At 39.0% G+C, this 17,711-nt stretch overlaps 1 protein-coding gene across 2 annotated transcripts in view; it reads left to right on the top strand.

Annotated features, from left to right (window-relative positions):
• Positions 1-1,021: 1,021 nt before the first annotated feature.
• LOC114693760 (cytochrome P450 2J3-like) overlaps positions 1,022-17,711 on the top strand; it is a 41,836-nt gene continuing 25,146 nt past the window's right edge. Inside the window, exons 1-4 of one of the 2 annotated variants that reach the window (XM_028870295.2) lie at positions 1,022-1,375; positions 6,496-6,658; positions 10,761-10,910; positions 11,279-11,439. In XM_028870295.2, coding sequence (XP_028726128.1) covers positions 1,166-1,375; positions 6,496-6,658; positions 10,761-10,910; positions 11,279-11,439 — 684 coding nt within the window. In that variant the 5' untranslated portion in view covers positions 1,022-1,165. The remainder of the gene's footprint in view (positions 1,376-6,495; positions 6,659-10,760; positions 10,911-11,278; positions 11,440-17,711) is intronic. The other variant, XM_028870294.2, reaches the window with a different exon arrangement.

Genomic DNA, 17,711 nt, shown 5'->3' with positions numbered 1-17,711 from the left:
CGGGCTCCAAAAACCTGGTTCATGCACTAGGGAGAAATCCTGGTCCCACTGATAGTGGCCCAAAAAATTGCCCAAGCCACACAACTGTCACCCACATTCAGAGGGCCTAGTTCAGTTCCATGCCAATTCCCAAGCTGTTAGTCCAGAGTCAGTAAGCTCCCATCGGCCTAGGTCAGCTGTCTCTGTAGGTTTCCCCATCATAATCTTGACCCTTTGCTCAGATAATCCCTCCTCCCTCTCTTGGACTGGACTCCTGGGAGCTCAGCCCAGTGCTTAGCTCTGTAAGGAAGGCTCTTACTGAGCTGTAATACATGTAAAAAGGACATATTTTCGAAAATCTTTTTTATTTTAAAATTTTTTTCTTTTCATGATTAGGATTTCAGGAGGGAGATAGAATCCCAACAAATAGTCACATTCAAAACTTTAGTATTTCAAAGTTCTTATCTCATCCAATTTATAGTAAAAGAAAGAAATCATTATTTTAAAATGAAGCTGTCAATGACTGCTCAACCTGCTCAAAGCCTCATCACTGTACAGGCTGAGTTAGGGGTCTTTAAAAATCAAGTTTTCTGCTTAGTATTGACTCACACCTTTAAGAGTATAAACTTGCAATTAACAATTGCTTAAAGCTACCATAAAAAAATCCAAATGGTGTAACTTAAAACTGGCAAGTTACAGATGTAAGTAGAAGCTACAAAATCAGATTTGACAACCAAGAACCCACCTTCAGTTACAGCTATGTGCATCTATGTACTGTCTACACGTGCTTAGGTTTTCTATCATGTACATAGTGCCAAAGTAGTTTATAAGTAAGTGTAAGTTATAATTACTAAATTAAATCCAAATTAGTTCGTAATGTAACTGAAGTTTGAAGGTTAATGTAGTTAAGCTTATGAAGGGGCAGGGCAGAGAGCTCTGAGCTTCCTCTTGGGGGTTGGGTCCTGGGGTAACAGGAAGGAGTGGCTAAGATCTCTGTTTAGAGAGAGAGGGGTGGGGCTGTGAGGACAGGGTGTCTGTGCTGTCTGAGTCAAAGGGCATCAGAGGGAAACGGAAGGGTGTGGTGGAGAGGAGACAGGAATATATTTAGCCGAGAGCCCTGTAAGTCTAGGAGCCCTGAGCCTCAGCTCAGACCCTCAGTCCTCTGGAGTCTGCTGGAATACCAGCCATGCTCGCCGCCGCGGGCTCCCTGGTGGCCACCATCTGGGCAGCGCTCCATCTCCGGACTGTGCTGCTGGCTGCTGTCGTCTTCTTGTTTCTGTCTGACTACTTCAGAAGCCGGCGCCCCAAGAACTTCCCTCCAGGGCCGCGACGCCTGTGCTTAGTAGGCAACATATTCCAGATGGACTTTAAGCAGCCCCACCTGGCGGTCCAACAGGTAGGAAGGGACAGTGCCAGGCTCTGCCATGACCTAATCCTGAACTTCCAGGACTGGGGTGGGGTGGGCGGGGCTCTAAAGCTCATGCTCACAGTGGCTAACCCCAGGCCAAAGAGTTAGCTTCGGTGAGTGCTCATTTAAGAAACACAGAGCTAGGCAGAGCAGTAGTGGCTCAGGCCTTGAATCCCTGCAATCAGGAGACAGAGGCAGGTGGATCTTTGTAAATTCGAGGCCAGCCTGGTACACAGAGCCAGTTCCCAGACAGCTATGGCTACAGACTGAAACCCTATCTCCAAACACCAAAACCAACCAAACAACCACCCACCACCACCACAACAAAACCACGCAGCTAATTTCCAAATAATTGGAGGATTTCTTATCCTTGACATACTTCCAGGGTGATTCCACTGTGGTCAGAGAACACACTGTATGATTTGAATTCTTTAAATATGCCAAGGTCTGTTTGATGACCTAGTAGTAAATTATGATAGAGATATACACCCTGGCACTTTAAGAAATGTGTGTAAAACCCCTGCAACCCTGCAGTTAAAATAAAACGTGTCTGTGTGTGTGTGTGTGTGTGTGTGTGTGTGTGTGTGTGTTCTACTCCTCTTGACTAGAGTTTTGTATAGATGTTAGCTCTCTCTTACTGAGCCTTATTTTTTCTACATCATTACTGACTGCTTACCTACTGATGTTATCAGTTACTAAGAAAGCCACAGCCAAGTCTCTAGCTCCACTGGGAGAGTGTCCCTTCTCCACTCAGTTCTGGAGCTCTCCTTCATTTAATTGGAAAGTCTGTTCTGTGTACACAGTACACATTTAAGATTGGCAGGTCATTTGATGACTTAACCATGTGACCATGTAATGACCCTCTTTATCAGTAGCGTGAAAGGCATATGCTTTTTCAGTCCTTTTATTTTTATCTATTTACAATACTAGAAATGCATTCATCTTGACAACATCTAATTGAGCAATTTTTTATTATTCAAATCTCATCATTAATTGGGGAAGCTAGAACACCTCTGTTTACAGTTTATATATAAACACTTAAACCTAGTGTTCCATTGCTTTGTGGTTTGTCTATTTGCTCTGTTTTCATTCTTGGTTTCCTATCTTCCCTTGAGCTTCTTGGACACTTTCCGATTAGATGCTTTGCCCCACCTCAGAATGCCTTTCCCCTCCATTCCCACACTGTCTTTCCCCTGATTTAGGACACTAGGTTGACAATCTGCTGCACTTAATGTTCCCCTTCTGTTCCCTTGCTGGCCTTGGTGGTTTCACCATAAGTCTTAAAGTTTGTTGTTGTTGTTTTGTCTCTCTGCTTTGAAGAGATTTTGTTTTCCGTTTCCATATTGATTGTGGTGGTTTTGCTTTACATGTGGCTTTATGCTGTTGGGGTCTTCACAGAAGGTTTGTATTTTGCCAGACTAGGAAGTTTCCACCATTCTTCAAGTATGCTCTCATCTACATTTTCTTTATCCTGCTTTTCAGGACATTGGTGCACAGCTGTGACATCTATGGTACTGGGTCTTGCTGTTTGCCCTCTGCTTTCTGTGTGCTGTGCATGGTAGACCTGCTTCTCATCTCTCCACTGCCCAGGCCTGTTCTCACGTTACTTCTCTGCCAAGCTTTCTGTTCACATCTCCACTTGGACCACGGCAGCTGTTGGTCCTCAAATTTACCCCTTTGCTTCTCTTACCTGTATCTTTCATTTCCCTGTTAAGATTTCCCACTATTTGGAATAATTTTGTAATAACTATTCTGAAATATTTATTTCTCCCATCTTCCCAACATGTGTGCCATCTCAATAAAATTGAGGTTCTCTTGAGTCTTAGTGAATGAACTAAGTAATGTCAGACGGGACGTTTTGTGTGGTGTACTGTAAGACTGATGCACACACTAGGGCCATATTTTACTTACCGAGCTTTTGAAGCTCTGGGAACTCACTTTTGTGAGTGGCGATTCAAAGGGAAATTTAAGACTTTGTATATTGATCTGAATAGCCCCAGTTTGTGTTCAGCACTGCTGACTCCTCAGTCTCAGCAGCACGGGCTGGTAAGCAGGAAGATAGCTGCAAACTGCATGGCCCCATCAGGATAATGCAGCTGCACCTCACTACAGGACAAATGCCAGTGGTCATCCCATAAGTGTCCCATAGGGAAGGGATGTCCTTATTACTGCAAAAGAAGAATGTGAGCCATAATTCTTTCTCGGGCTTCTGTGGGAATTCTGTGCATAGCAGTTCAGCTGTAGAAGTCACAGTTCAGCTCATAGACTCAACCCAGGACAGACACATAGGTACACCAAGTGACAAGATGGCAACCATGAACCCCACCATGGTAGCCCCTTGTAGGGTCCCATATTGATGGTGTTCAACTCCAGGACATAGAAGCAGAAAGTTAAAGAGATCTCTGGCCTGTTGAAACTCATTTTTCTTGTATTTTGGCAAAAGAGAGTAAATTTTGGAATTTTGCTCCTGGCAAATGCTGTTATAGTTGCAAGAATAAAAAGACGTGCTTTTATTTTATCTTGTCAGAGTTAAAATATTCGATCTGTATCTTCCTACACAGTCACCTGAGGTTGGGTGATGTGTCCCTTGGTGCAGCAATGGGAAATGATGACACTGAGGCTGGGAACATCATGCCAGCCCAGTAATATTTCATTCCTTTATTTTGTATTTTCTATGGGTTTATGTTTTGATATCTGGTTGTAAAGAAATAGAATTAAATGATACAGTTTAGGCAAATTAAAATTTAATTTTTCCTATTAGGAAACAATCCTCACAAGCTGACCCACGGCCTTCCCTTTGGGTTTTGTGCTCCCCTTCATTCAGACTCCATGATAAGCACACATGGAGTCACGTTAGCAGTCATCTACTAGCATTCCATTTTCCACTGAGTAAACCTGTTGAGGAAAAGGGTGATATGATGCCCCCTTGTTCAGTGAGATAATGACAATACAAGGGCTTGAACCTACATGGTTTGACTCAACACTTACTGTTTTTACATATCCTTCCTACGCAGAAGAAAAATGGCATTTGATAACTAGAAATGTTTATTCCCAGACTTAGCATGACAGGCAAAACACAGAATAGTCTATGGTCAAATGAGTCCTATGGATTCTGGTAATCAATGGTGATATCATATGAAATCTAGATGGACAGGCAGCTCTGGGCCTAACCTTTGATAGAAAGTGAAATCAATTGTGCAGTGCTTAGAAGGAATGTTTAACAAGTGTCTAGTGTAGTAAAGGGATGAGATATTTTAAATCAGTTAAAATGGCATCATTTAAAACAGGATGAGGTCAGTGAAGAAGCTGGGCTGCTTGTTGAGCATGTGTGAACTGTACTTCTCTCCAACTCATAGTTTCTTAGCTTTCTCTGTAGTAGTTCACAGAATTATTATAGGAATGTTACTCAAACAAGAGAAAGTCCTATCATACTGAAGTGGGCATGTGATACACAGGTTAGATATTAGCATGTACTTCAAGCTAGCTGTAACGATGGGACCCCAACATACAATGGTCCTAAGTATACCTTATATGATCGTTGTATGTAGAAAATTACTTAATAAATTCCAAGTCACTGTTAGGATGTCTTATAGGAGTTGATGCTCATTCCATTCTCTTTCTTTCCCTTTTATTCATCTTTAACTTATCAGATCAGACTCCTGAAAACACACTTGGATATTTGCATATTAGGCAAGGATTTTGTGACCTGAATGCTGCATGACCCATCCTCACTGTCTCTGGGCTCTGCTTCTCTGTCTTTCTGTTGCTTCCATTACCAGAGCCCTCCTCTAAATCACATTCTCTTATTTAAATTGCCATTTATTTTGGTATTGCTTCTGCTATCAAAGTTATTTATGCAAGCAAACCATTAAAAGATATTTTTATTTACTGTGAATTCCATGCTTGCAAGCCAGAGAGGTAGCTCAGTGAGTCAGGGCACTTGCTGCAAAACTTGGTAATCTGAATTCAATCACCTGGGCTCACACAGTGAGAGGAGAGAACAGACTCCAGAAAATTGTCCACTGACCTCCACATGCACAACACCACCCATTACACACACACACACACACACACACACACACACACACACACACACACACACTCACACACACACAAACATATGAGACACATACACATACACACAATCACACACACAGGAGACACACATACACACAATCAGTCAATCAATCGATGTAAAAATATTTTTTCTTATTCTGTGCTTGCTATAGCAGACTTGTACAGACAGACCTTGGTCTTTGGCAGGTGGCATACACTGTGTTCTCTGCCTTCCCTAGACTATAGAATGCTGGATGTTAGAGAATTTGCTTATTTATTGAAATATTGTCCTTAAGCCTTCTTCTAGGGATACACATTATAACATCATCCACTCATTGATTCATGTTAATGAATTTGTATTGGTAAATTCCATTCTTGCAGTGAATTTGAGTTTAGTTAGTGGAGTAGCAAAGAAAAGAAATTCAAAACCATTTCCACAAACCAAGGTTGTAGATGAATTTCTAAATGGTCTTATTAAATAAAAATCACAGAGCAAATAAAGGGGGGAAGGCCTCACAGAGATCAGGGAAATAGGGAGAGCCATCAGCCAACCTTACTTCACCAACTCTGCAGCTTCCAAATAAGAGCTACTTCCTGTCTACCCACGCCTTTATCGTCTAGCCTCTATCGTCATTGACTATCTTAGCCCAGCTAACTCACTTCGTTGTCACTGTCTGTCTGTACAGACCTCCAGGTCTCTATGGTTCGTACTGGGATAAAAGGCGTGTGTTACCATGCTTGGCTATGTTCCCTAGTATGGCCTAGAACACAGAGACCCTGCCTGATAAATGATCGGGATTAAGGGCGTGTGCTGCCTGACTTCTTGTTTACTTAAAATGACTGGCCTTTTCCCCTGATCTCCAGGCAAGCTTTATTAAAGCACAAATTAAAATATCACCACATTTCAGCACAAATAAAATATCACCATACAAGGTTTATCATTCACAGGGAAATGAGGATTTGTCAATATGATTAGCATTTGCTACACATGTGCCTACCGTCCTTGGACACATAGGTATGAGCACACTCACCTCTATTGGAATATTTTACAGCTTGTGAAGAAGTATGGGAATGTCATCAGTCTGGATTTTGGAATCATGTCTTCAGTGATTATAAGCAGTCTGCCTTTAATCAAAGAAGCCTTTACTCACCTGGATGAAAACTTTCTAAGTCGCCCTAAATTTCCTATGCAAAAACATATCTTTAATGAAAATGGTAAGTCTTTTATGTGTTGTTGTAAATTTCTAAATGGTCTTATTAATAGAAAACACAGAGCCAGATACAGGAGTGAAAATCTGAGCGAGATCAGAGGAATAGGAACAGCCATATGCTAACCTAACCTCACCACCTCCGCAGCCTCCAAAATCAAGATATTTCCTGTCTACCCACACCTATATGCCTTGCTGTTCTGCCATCTGATTTGCTCTCTCTGTCCAACTACATCACTTCCTCTTCCTGCCTTGCTCTGTCACTTCCTGTCTATCTGTACAGACCTCCAGACCTCCAGACCTCCAGACCTCCATGGTTAACTAGTGTTGGAATTTAAAGCTTGTGCCACCATGCCTGACTCTGTTCCCAGAGTGGCCTTGAACTCATAGCGATCCAGACAGATCCCTGCCTCCCAAGTAATAGGATTAAAGGTGTGTGCTAACATTGCATGACTTTTGTGTTTACTTATAATGGCTGTTTTTTTTCCTCTGATCTCCAGGCAAGCTTTATTTATTAGAGCACAAATAAAATATCACCACATGTTGTAAGATATATTGTAATTTTTATGATACATAAAAGGCACCTATATGCCTTATTTATCCAACACTCCCATAAGCCAATCCCTTCATGAAATGCCATCATTAATGGGAGCTGTATACCACATTTCTTGAATGAAAGCACCCTTAAGATGATTTATAGTGTATCCTAGTAGAGACCAGGTGAACTCACATGTTTATTAAAACTAACTCTTGATGATTTGATAGTAAGTAACCACAGCACCAAACACAGCCAGACACACTGTGCTCTCACTTCCATTTCCCCACTCTAACCCTAGGAAAATGGATGGAAGTCAGCTTCTCCTTTCTACTACATCTTGCTTATAGCTGCTTATACTTTATCATTAAAGTCATGAGAACTCTAGGCTCCTGGCTAATGTTACAATTTATTAGTATGAATACTTTATCTTATCATCAAATAAAGTCATAAGCTGAAAACAGAATTTGAAATCTATTAATCCAAGAAAATAGCATTTTAGATGCTTCTAATTGCTCCTTGAAATAATTCCACATCAATTCACTGTGTTGTCTGCTATAAGAAGATAAGTGCTAGACACATGTCTTAGAGTTACTACTGCTGTGATGAAATACCATGAGCAAAGAAACTTGGGGAGGAAAAGGTTTATTTGGCTTATGCTTCCATATCACTGTCCATCATCAAAGGAAGTCGGGACAGAAACTCAGGGCAAGAACTTAGAGGCAGGAGCTGATGCAGAGGAAATGGAGGAATACTCCTTACTGTCTTGCTCCTCATGACTTTTTCAGCCTGCTTTCTTAGAGAACCCAGGACCACTAGCCTAGACTTGGCACTACCCACATGGGCTGGACCCTCCCACACCAAACACTAATTAAGAAAATGCCCTACAGGCATGCATACAGCCCTATCTTAAGTAGACATTTTCTCAATTGAGACTGTCCACTCTAGAATGAATTTAGCTTGTGTGATGTTAACATAAAACCAGACAGCACAGTATAAGTTAATAACAGGATTTAAATAGTAAAGCACTATCAATTATTACAGCCCAGGGAACCAGTTTCAGGCTGCAGCAGGGCAAAACTAAGACTTTTCTATTGAGCGATTTTTAGGGACTAGGGGGAAAAAACTCATACATTCTCTAGGTGGTTACTTGTCTTAATTTCTCATGTTGCCTTTGCATTGTCTTTGTTCTTCACAGCTATATATACCCAAACAGAATCCTTCAGGCAATATAAAACTTGCATTTGAGGATCACATTTCATTTCTTAAGTAAATGATAAGAAACAGAGTTGTCCTGACAACACACATGTAATAATTCTCAACTTCTTAATTAGTAAGGGTGTAATTGATAGCTGCAATTTCAAAGAAAGAACAAGTTATTTGGAGTTTTTAAAGGAGTTACTAAATTACTGAGAATTCTAAGAAAGATAAAGAAATCAGGCACATATCCTATATTTCTAAGTGTAGTAACATTTTAAACTAACATTTTGTGATTAACAATCATAAAAAGGTCAATGTCTCTTAGCCTGGGAGTGTTTACAGAGAGCCGTGTCTTAAATGCTTTGATTGGAACTCAGGTTTATCTTACTTTTCTTAATATAAACTCACTTTGGCATCCTCCAAGGCACAGTGGCATTAGAATCATTTTAAATCTCAAAGTATATTGCTTTTGTCCTGCGTGTCAGTTCTAATTATCTGAAAAACACCTGCAGCCCTCATTAGGCTCTACAGAGAAGTTATTTTCTATAGCTTAGACTAGTCACAAGATATTTTCACAAATTTTGGTGGGGAATGGGTGCAAAAACTAAATCATTTGCCAGCTAGCAATAATTAGGCTTTTTGTATTTACATCCTAGCCAGATAGCTAAGTGTGCTGTTGTGAACTAAGACGGAATATTTATCTAAAAAAAACATTAGCAAGGGACCTGGTCTAATCTTAAAGTTACTTTGAAGCTTTGAATCAACTCATAGTATGAAAGCTGTCTTAGAGCTGGGGAGATACAACTATTTTCCTATTTCAGCCTGAACTATGATTAAAAAAAAAAAACTCTCAAGTACTTATAATTCCTGACTTGTGTAGCATTACTTTGTATTCAATTATTTATCAAAACTCTGTATAAGCTAACATTATTGATATCAAATGGACAATACAGCTTAAGGAGGAATCATCTTCACAAATAAAGATCCCAGTAGATAGGGCTGCATTCATGAGAGACATTCATTTAATGACCTGAAAGAATATTACTCAAGGGAATATAATATCCTTGAAATGACAAGAAGTAGAGAGTGTTGAAGAACTGAAAGACATCCAGTGTCACAAGTATGGTATTTAAAGGACATAATTAAGTTCACCTGATATTTCTGAGCTTGATAAGAAAGAGAACAAGCAGTGTTTGCTGAATGTTAATTTTTATTCTAACAGCTGGGAAAGATTATGAATGTATTTTAGCAGAGACCTTAGGATATCAGATAGAGATGGGAGAAAAGACATTGGGAAACTTGTTTTCAATATGAAGTTACACATTTCAGTTGCAAAAGCAGACTATGTATTAGATAGTCTATGCCAGGATGATGGCATTGAAGCCTTATCAACACAAGTCCAGGCATGGCAGAAGGAAGCCAACATGACTCTATGATCTAGATACCAGGATGCTGAGTGAACTCCACCAGGAGTTTGATGACTAACCATGATTGTCAACTTAACTGCATTTGGAATCAACTAAAATCCTAGCAACTGAGCACACAATGAGGAATTTTGCTTCACTGGATTATTTGAGATAAGAAGACCCACCCTAAATTTGGACCACATCTTCTGGTATAGATGCATTGGTTGTGGGGAGACTTGAATTTGATCACTTCATTAGCTACCTGGTAACCATGTTCCCTTAAAACTTTTACTTTATCCTTTTATCTAATTTCTCTATCCATTGTAATAAATCTGGAATGTTCTGGTAATCAGCTATAGCTGGAGTTTTCTCTCCAGGTCCCACCAAGTACCAGCAGTCCAACAGCCCACTTATAAAATAAACACAGAGACGCTTATATTATTTAAACTGTTTGGCCTAATAGCTCAGGTTTCTTGCTAGCTGTTCTTATATCTTAAATTAACTCATTTCTATTAGTCTATAAGTTGCCATGTGGCTTGTGGCTTACCGGTACTTTACATCTTGCTTGTCATGGTGGCAGCTGGCTGGCAGCATCTCTCTGCCTCAGCCTTCCTCCTCCCAGAATTCTTCTCCTCCTTGCTCCACCTACCCTATATTTCCTGCCTGGCTACTGGCCAATCAGAGTTTTATTTATTCACAACATAAAGGACATCCCACAGCAATAAGCCTTTGGATTTTCTAAGAGTACTAAATTAAAGTATACATTAGAAATACTGACAAAACTGTGTGATGTTGCAAACCACCAGGAAATGCTAGCCATTATGCTCTCTGCTTTGTGATATTCTGCCTAGACAGCTGACAAGCGTTTTATTGGCCCTTCTCCTTCTATCATACCCATGCCCAGCCAGTTTCTCAGGTAATTTTAGATCAGAATCACAATGTCATAACGCTGAATTTCTTCTTTCCAGGGTTGATCTTCTCCAGAGGCCAGACATGGAAGGAACAAAGAAGGTTCGCCCTGATGACACTGAGGAACTTTGGATTGGGAAAGAAGAGCTTAGAACAGCGCATCCAGGAGGAATCGCGATACCTTGTGGAGGCCATAGGAGAGGAGGGAGGTGGGCATCTCATGGGCAGGTGCTGGAGGTTGTGGCCCTTTCATTCATTGAATAGATTCTCCCTAAGTGTCTATCTAAGTGTTTGTCCTAGGCCCTGCACTGTGCTGAGCACTCAGGATTGAGCAGTGAACATGTAGCTATAACCCTGCCCCAGGAGTTATGCAGCTAAGCAAACAAATGGTCATTAGACACAGGACTGCGCTTAAGGCCTGGTCATCAGTCTGACTTCCCAGATACTGACAGATTCTTTGGTGTATGTTAAACCTCGTAGCAAGCTATACCCATAGCCTCTTACATGGTTCTCTGTTATATGGAATTAAGAAACCAATATCTTTGAAAGATGCATCTTTTTCTTTATCCACCTCCAGGACAACCTTTTGACCCTCACTTCAAGATCAACAATGCTGTTTCCAATATCATTTGCTCCATCACTTTTGGTGAACGTTTTGAGTACCATGACAGTCAATTTCAGGAGCTGCTGAGGTTACTGGATCAGGCCGTGTATTTGGGTTCCTCACTAATGGTCCAAGTAAGCATTCTGGCTTCCTTTGTTTTGGGAGAAAGTTGGACTGGGGCTAATTCAAGTACAGGTAGGTTCTTTTCTTTTTGTTCCCTGGAATTTTTAAAGGGAAAATATAATGTCTTCAAGTTGAGTTTGATACAATGTGATGTAGATGTAACCAACTGTCTTATTAAATAAGAAACACAGAACCAATGCAAAGAAAAAAGCCAAGAGGTCAGAGCTAAGAGCTAAAACCTTACCCTTCCTTCTGCAGTGGTCCTACCTCTCCGAACCAGAGCAACTTCCTGTGTTAAAGTCTTTATATAGAGTTTCTGTTCTGCCTTTTCATTGGTTGTAAGCCCAACCACATGACTGCCTCCTCGCAGCCTGTCTGTATAGACTTCCAGGTCTTCTATGGTTGGTATTGAGATTAAAGGCGTGTGTATCCAATGCTGGCTGTATCCCTGAACACACAGAGACTTACCTAGCTCTGCCTACCAAGTGCTGGGATTACAAGCATACACCACCACTGCCCTGCTTTCCTATGGCTTGCTAATAGCTCTGACCCCTGGGCAACTTTATTTATTAACATACAAATAACATTTTAATACAAATAAAATATCACCATATTTCCCCATTTCTACTTTAATAAAAAGAAAAAAAGGAAAAAGGTTATAACTAACATAAAAAAACTATATACAAAAGCACAATAACTATATACAATATATACAAGTAATAAATACCTAAACAATGTCTAGTTCATTTGTATTTGACAAATTCAGAGAAAATAATTCCATTATCTATCCTATTGTATCTAATTCACTTTCTATCCTAATTAATCTTCAACTATAACAAACTAATCTTCAACTTCCTCAGATGCCCAAGAAGGAAATAATATTAGCTAACAAAAATAAAACCAGGAAGTACATGCAAGCAACTTCCAAAAAATTGTGAGTTGACAGAATCAGCCAGCTGCTTGGACAGTCATCTGAGGTTTCTCCGTAGTGTTGGGGCATCATCTTCAGCCTATAGGCTTAGTGTATCTGACAGACTCATTTGTGAAGTAGGATGTACACAAGGTCAACAGTTCAACCTCACATTGGATGAGAGCAGTCTATATACTAGAAACACCTGAATTCCACTAGTGTCCTGCCATGATTCAGGATTTTAAATTCTGGAAATTGTTGATGTTTTTTAATTCAGCTGTCCATTCTTCTTGGCTATGTGTGTATGTGGCTTCATCTCAGCATCACGTTCTTCTCCACATCCCTCTATTAAATGCCATTCTACTATTGAGAGGTGTGAGCTTAATTACTCTTCAAGAATAACTGTCTCAGCTGCTGTCCCATTGCACATCAGAAGCCATCAGCCCACTGCCTGTTCAGCTGCCTTTGAAGAAAAGGGCACTATACCTTTTCTGGATTGCGATGGCCACTTCAGGGATGCTGTGGGATGTTCTGTATGTCCTCTGGGAGCCTGTTCTTGGGTTCCTCGTGGCTTTACCCAGCAGGTCTGCATAGAGGATAATTAGGACCACGGACCTGAGTGCAGGTGTGTGAGATAGTCTGCACTTGGCTGTGCTGGGGGATGGTCTGTATGTCAAGTTGCTCTGATTGGTTAGTAAATAAAACACTGGTTGGCCCGTGGCTAGGCAGGAATTATAGGCGGGACTAACAGAGAGGAGAAATAAAAGAAGAGGAAGGCAGAAGGAGATGGCCTGAAGCAGCTGCCAGGACAAGGAAGCTATAAAGTACCGGTAAGCCAAGAGCCACACCACATGGCAAGGTATAGATTTATGGAAATGGATTAATTTAAGCTATAAGAACAATTAGCAAGAAGCCTGCCATGCCATACAGTTTGTAAACAAAATAAGTCTCTGTGTTTACTTGGTTGGGTCTGAGTGTCTGTGGGACTGGCAGGTGACAAAGATTTGTCCTGACTGTGGGCAAGGCAGGAAAACTCTAGCTACAAGGGATGGTGCCATATTGTCCTGGCCTCAGAAGATGCCTTTTGATAAGCCATAACCAAACTTGTTTTAGCAAGAATCAGTAGTCCTTCGTTTCGTGTCCTGTCTGTCCTATTTGTCAGCAGTTGATTCGAGGATACTTTGTTTCCAGTGGCTAACTTTTGCCACAATGAAAGTTAACTCCAATTGCAGTTTTTTCAATGCCCATATATTTTCTCTGAAGTAGATTGGTACTGCCAGGAGCCGACATGTCTCATAGTCATAACAAAAAAGAAAAATTTTCTAAGTTATTAAAACATTCTAAATGCCATATTCTGTAGATCTCTGAAGGGTTTGAAGATGATCTGTCTATCTAAAATATATCTGCTCAATCTTGAAAACATACCTAATATGACTACAAGTTCTATTATGATGTCTAACTACTAACTTTCATTTCTTTATATCCTAATATTTGGTAATAACAATATCCAAGGGTCAGAAAATTGCATTACATTGTTAAATGAATGGTATAAGTACAATTAAAAATATGTACATATAGCATTTTCTAACAATATCAATTTCAATATATATAATTTGTATACAATATAAAACAATCCAATCAAATATAAAGTATTTACATTTTTCTTTTCTTTTCTTTTTTTAAAACAAGACCTTAAATCTAATCTCCTTTTCTTAGCCCTTTTCCTAACCCTTAACAACAACTTGTAACCAACCCCCTAATCAATGAAAGTTATCCCAGAACCAAAACCCATTAAAAGACCAAAAACCCACCCACCCCACACCACCTCTTTGGGAATGTGGGTGTCGTATTCTTGAAATTGCTTGCTGCTGGGTATGGGCAAAGGTATCTTTATCCTGAAAAGAAAAAATTTAGGTTAATTGTCAAATTCTAGGAAAGGTAACTATATCCTTCGTTATCCAGTCTGTGTATAATGCCAAAGTTCAGGGTTTATCTCAAGTCCTTATTCAAATAGTCTGTGAGACTGGATCATCTCAGCTAGACCTCTCAAAATTGCTCTGAGCACTTTGTAGTTCAAAGCTGATCTGTAGATGATGTTTGTCAGCTTAGTGATGTTATTATTGTCCACGTGGAATTGTGGTTGTTGTGGGGCCCCATTTTCTTACTGGAGATTTCAGTTGATGTTAGGCCTGGCCGTGATTTCCTGCAGAAAACTGATAAGAGACTCAAACACAAAGACATATATATGCAGCTAATTGAAGCCTTTTTTCTTTTTAGAATTAGTTAGTACTCTATATGACAATTCATATCTTAACAAAGTTTAAAATGTATGTATATATATATATAAATCTTGTAAATTTTGATATAAAATTCATACTTTAAGAAAAGTTTAAAGAATCAGAATAGAATCAAAGAGTTGAGATCTGTAATAGAATAGTCCCTTAATTAATTTGGCATTTTCCTTTTAACAACATGCTTGAGTTTAAAGAAGGAGAGAGCCATTCTTCAACTCCAAAGTCAGCTTTAAATTTTAATTGAACTGGGACTATTAGAAGATCAATAGTGTTAAATCTTTAGAGAAAAGCAGAAACAAACATTTAGGAAGACATAAAATTTTTTAGAGGATATACCCATACGCCATTTCACTCTGTTTCCTAGGATAGATAACTTGTCCCTTTTCTTCAGTTGTCTCATTTTTCCAGTGTTCTTCAAATTCCTTAACCTTCATTCTCCTAAAAGACAAAAACAAAAAACTTTCCCCCAAGACTAATTTTGGGGATGTTCCTTTTTGGCAAGTTATTATCTGATTAAATGAAAAGGCATGTGTTACTGGTATAAGATAGTTTAAATTGGATGTTCATACTAGTTTATGAACTGTCACCTCCTCTAATTAAGAGGTCTCTCTTGTTCAAATCAAACCTTTATCAGTTTTGATGGTACCCACAGCTTTTCTTCTCCTGTAGAAACAAAAGCAAAACCTCATCCCCAATGTAACCCATATTCTGGTTTCCATTCTGAGGTTAGCACATTCTTAAAGTATATAGGCTGATTTAATTCTGTAGTTGTTTCTATTATCCAATGTCTCTGTGCAGCTGTTGTTCCTTTCTCATTGGCATTGAGAAAATTCAAAGTTAATAGAGCATTATGCAGTCTATTTCTGGGGGTTTTGTTACCCTTTTCTGTTTATTTAGCATATCCTTTAGAGTTCTGTTTAATCTTTCTATAACTGCTTGACCTGTAGGATTATGTGGTATGCCTGTAATATGGTTTATATTATAATAAGCAAAAAACTGTTTCATTTTAACAGAGACATATGATGGAGCATTGTCAGTTTTAATTTGTGCAGGTATACCCATGATGGCCATAACTTCTAGCAAATGAGTGATTACAGAATCAGCTTTTCAGAACTCAAAGCAGTTGCCCATTGAAATCTGAATAAGTATCGATGGTGTGGTGTACATATTTCAGTTTTTCAAATTCTGCAAAGTGAAACACGTCCATCTGCCAGATTTCATTCCTCTGAGTATCCTTTGGGTTACATCCTGCTGGTAATGGCGTTTGATTGTAGAAGGAACAAGTAGGACATTTCTTTACTATTTCCTTGGCTTGTTGCCAGGTTATGGAAAAATCCTTTTTTAAACCTTTACTATTGACATGATATTTTTTATGAAATTCTGAGGCCTCCAGCACATTTCCTATCAATAATTTATCAATCTCATCATTGCCTCGTGCTAGAGGGCCTGGCAGACCAGCATGGATCGAATGTGAGTTACATATAAAGGATGACTCCTTTTCCTGATTGTATCTTGTAATTGAATAAATAGTGAAGTTAATTCTGAAGCATCAGGGATAAATTCTGCAGTCTCAATATGTAATACCACTCTTTCAGCATACTGAGAGTCATTTACTATGTTGAGAGGTTCTGAAAAATCCATGAATACCAACAGAAAAGCATAGAATTCTGATTTTTGAACTGAATTATATGGACTTTGAACCACTTTACTTAAATTTTCTGATTTGTAACCTGCCTTTCCTTCTTTGTTGGCATCTGTATAAAATGTACGAACTCCAGATATGGGTTTTTCCCACAAAAATCAAGGCACGATCCAATCAGTTCTCTTTATAAGATCAATTCTATCGCTTTTGGGATATTTGCTGTTAATTTCTCCAAAAAAAATTACTGCAAGCTTTTTGCCAAGGTTTGCTTTCTACCCATAATTTTTCAATGTCCTCCTTAGTTAAAGGTACGACAATTTCTGCTGGGTCTATGCCTGCTAATTGACGAAGTCTCAATTTTATTTCCAAATGAAGTCAGAGATTTTTTTCCATATAAGTTTTTAATTTTTTATTTGGTTTATTTGGTAAAAATATCCATTCCAATATAATATCATCCATTTGCATTAATATTCCTGTTGGAGAATTCCTAGAAGGTAAAATAACCAAAATGTAATCCAGCTTTGGATCAATACGATCTATGTGCCCTTCATGTACTTTCTTTTCTACCAAGGTCAATTCCTTCTCAGCTTCAGGTGATAATTCTCTTGAACTATTTAAGTCATTGTCACCTTCTAAGGTTTTGAACAAATTAGTCAGTTCATCGTTTTTTACCCCAACAATAGTTCGTATATGAGAAATATTTCCAAATAATCTTTGAAAGTCATTAAGAGTCTGTAGTCTGTCTCTCCTAATTTGCACCTTTTGGCGTCTAATTTTTTGTAGTTCTATTTTATATCCTAAAATATAATAGAATCTCCTCTTTGTATCTTTTCAGGAGCAATTTGTAATCCCCAGCAAGGCAAATTTTTCTTTACTTCTTCAAACATTCTTTCTAAAGTAACTGCATTTGAGTCAGCTAGTAAAATATCATCCATATAATAATAAATTATAGATTTAGGAAATTTTTATGTGCCACTTCCAATGGCTGTTGTACAAAATATTGGCACAGAGTTGGGCTATTCAACATTCCCTTTGGGAGGACCGTCCATTGAAATCTTTTAACCGGTTGAGAATTATTATAAGTAGGCACTGTGAAAGCAAATCTTTCTCTGTCTTTTTCTTGTAAGGGTATTGAAAAGAAACTGTCTTTTAAATCAATAACTATGAGAGGCCACCTTTTGGTAACAGAGTAGGCAAAGGAATTCCAGATTGTAGAGAGCCCATTGGCTGAATTACTTTGTTAATTGCTCTAAGGTCTGTTACCATTCTCCATTTACCAGATTTCTTTTTAAAAACAAATACAGGAGAATTCCAAGGGCTGGTTGATTCTTCAATATGCTGAGCATTTAACTGTTCTTCTACCAGCTCTTCTAAAGCCTGGAGTTTCTCTGTTGTTAAGGGCCATTGCTGAACCCATACAGGCTTGTCTGTTAACCA

Source organism: Peromyscus leucopus, chromosome 2 (genome assembly GCF_004664715.2).
Source record: "Peromyscus leucopus breed LL Stock chromosome 2, UCI_PerLeu_2.1, whole genome shotgun sequence".
NCBI classification, from domain to species: domain Eukaryota; kingdom Metazoa; phylum Chordata; class Mammalia; order Rodentia; family Cricetidae; genus Peromyscus; species Peromyscus leucopus.
The sequence above is the reverse complement of the archived record's forward strand: the minus strand, read 5'-3'. Positions and strand labels throughout refer to the sequence as shown.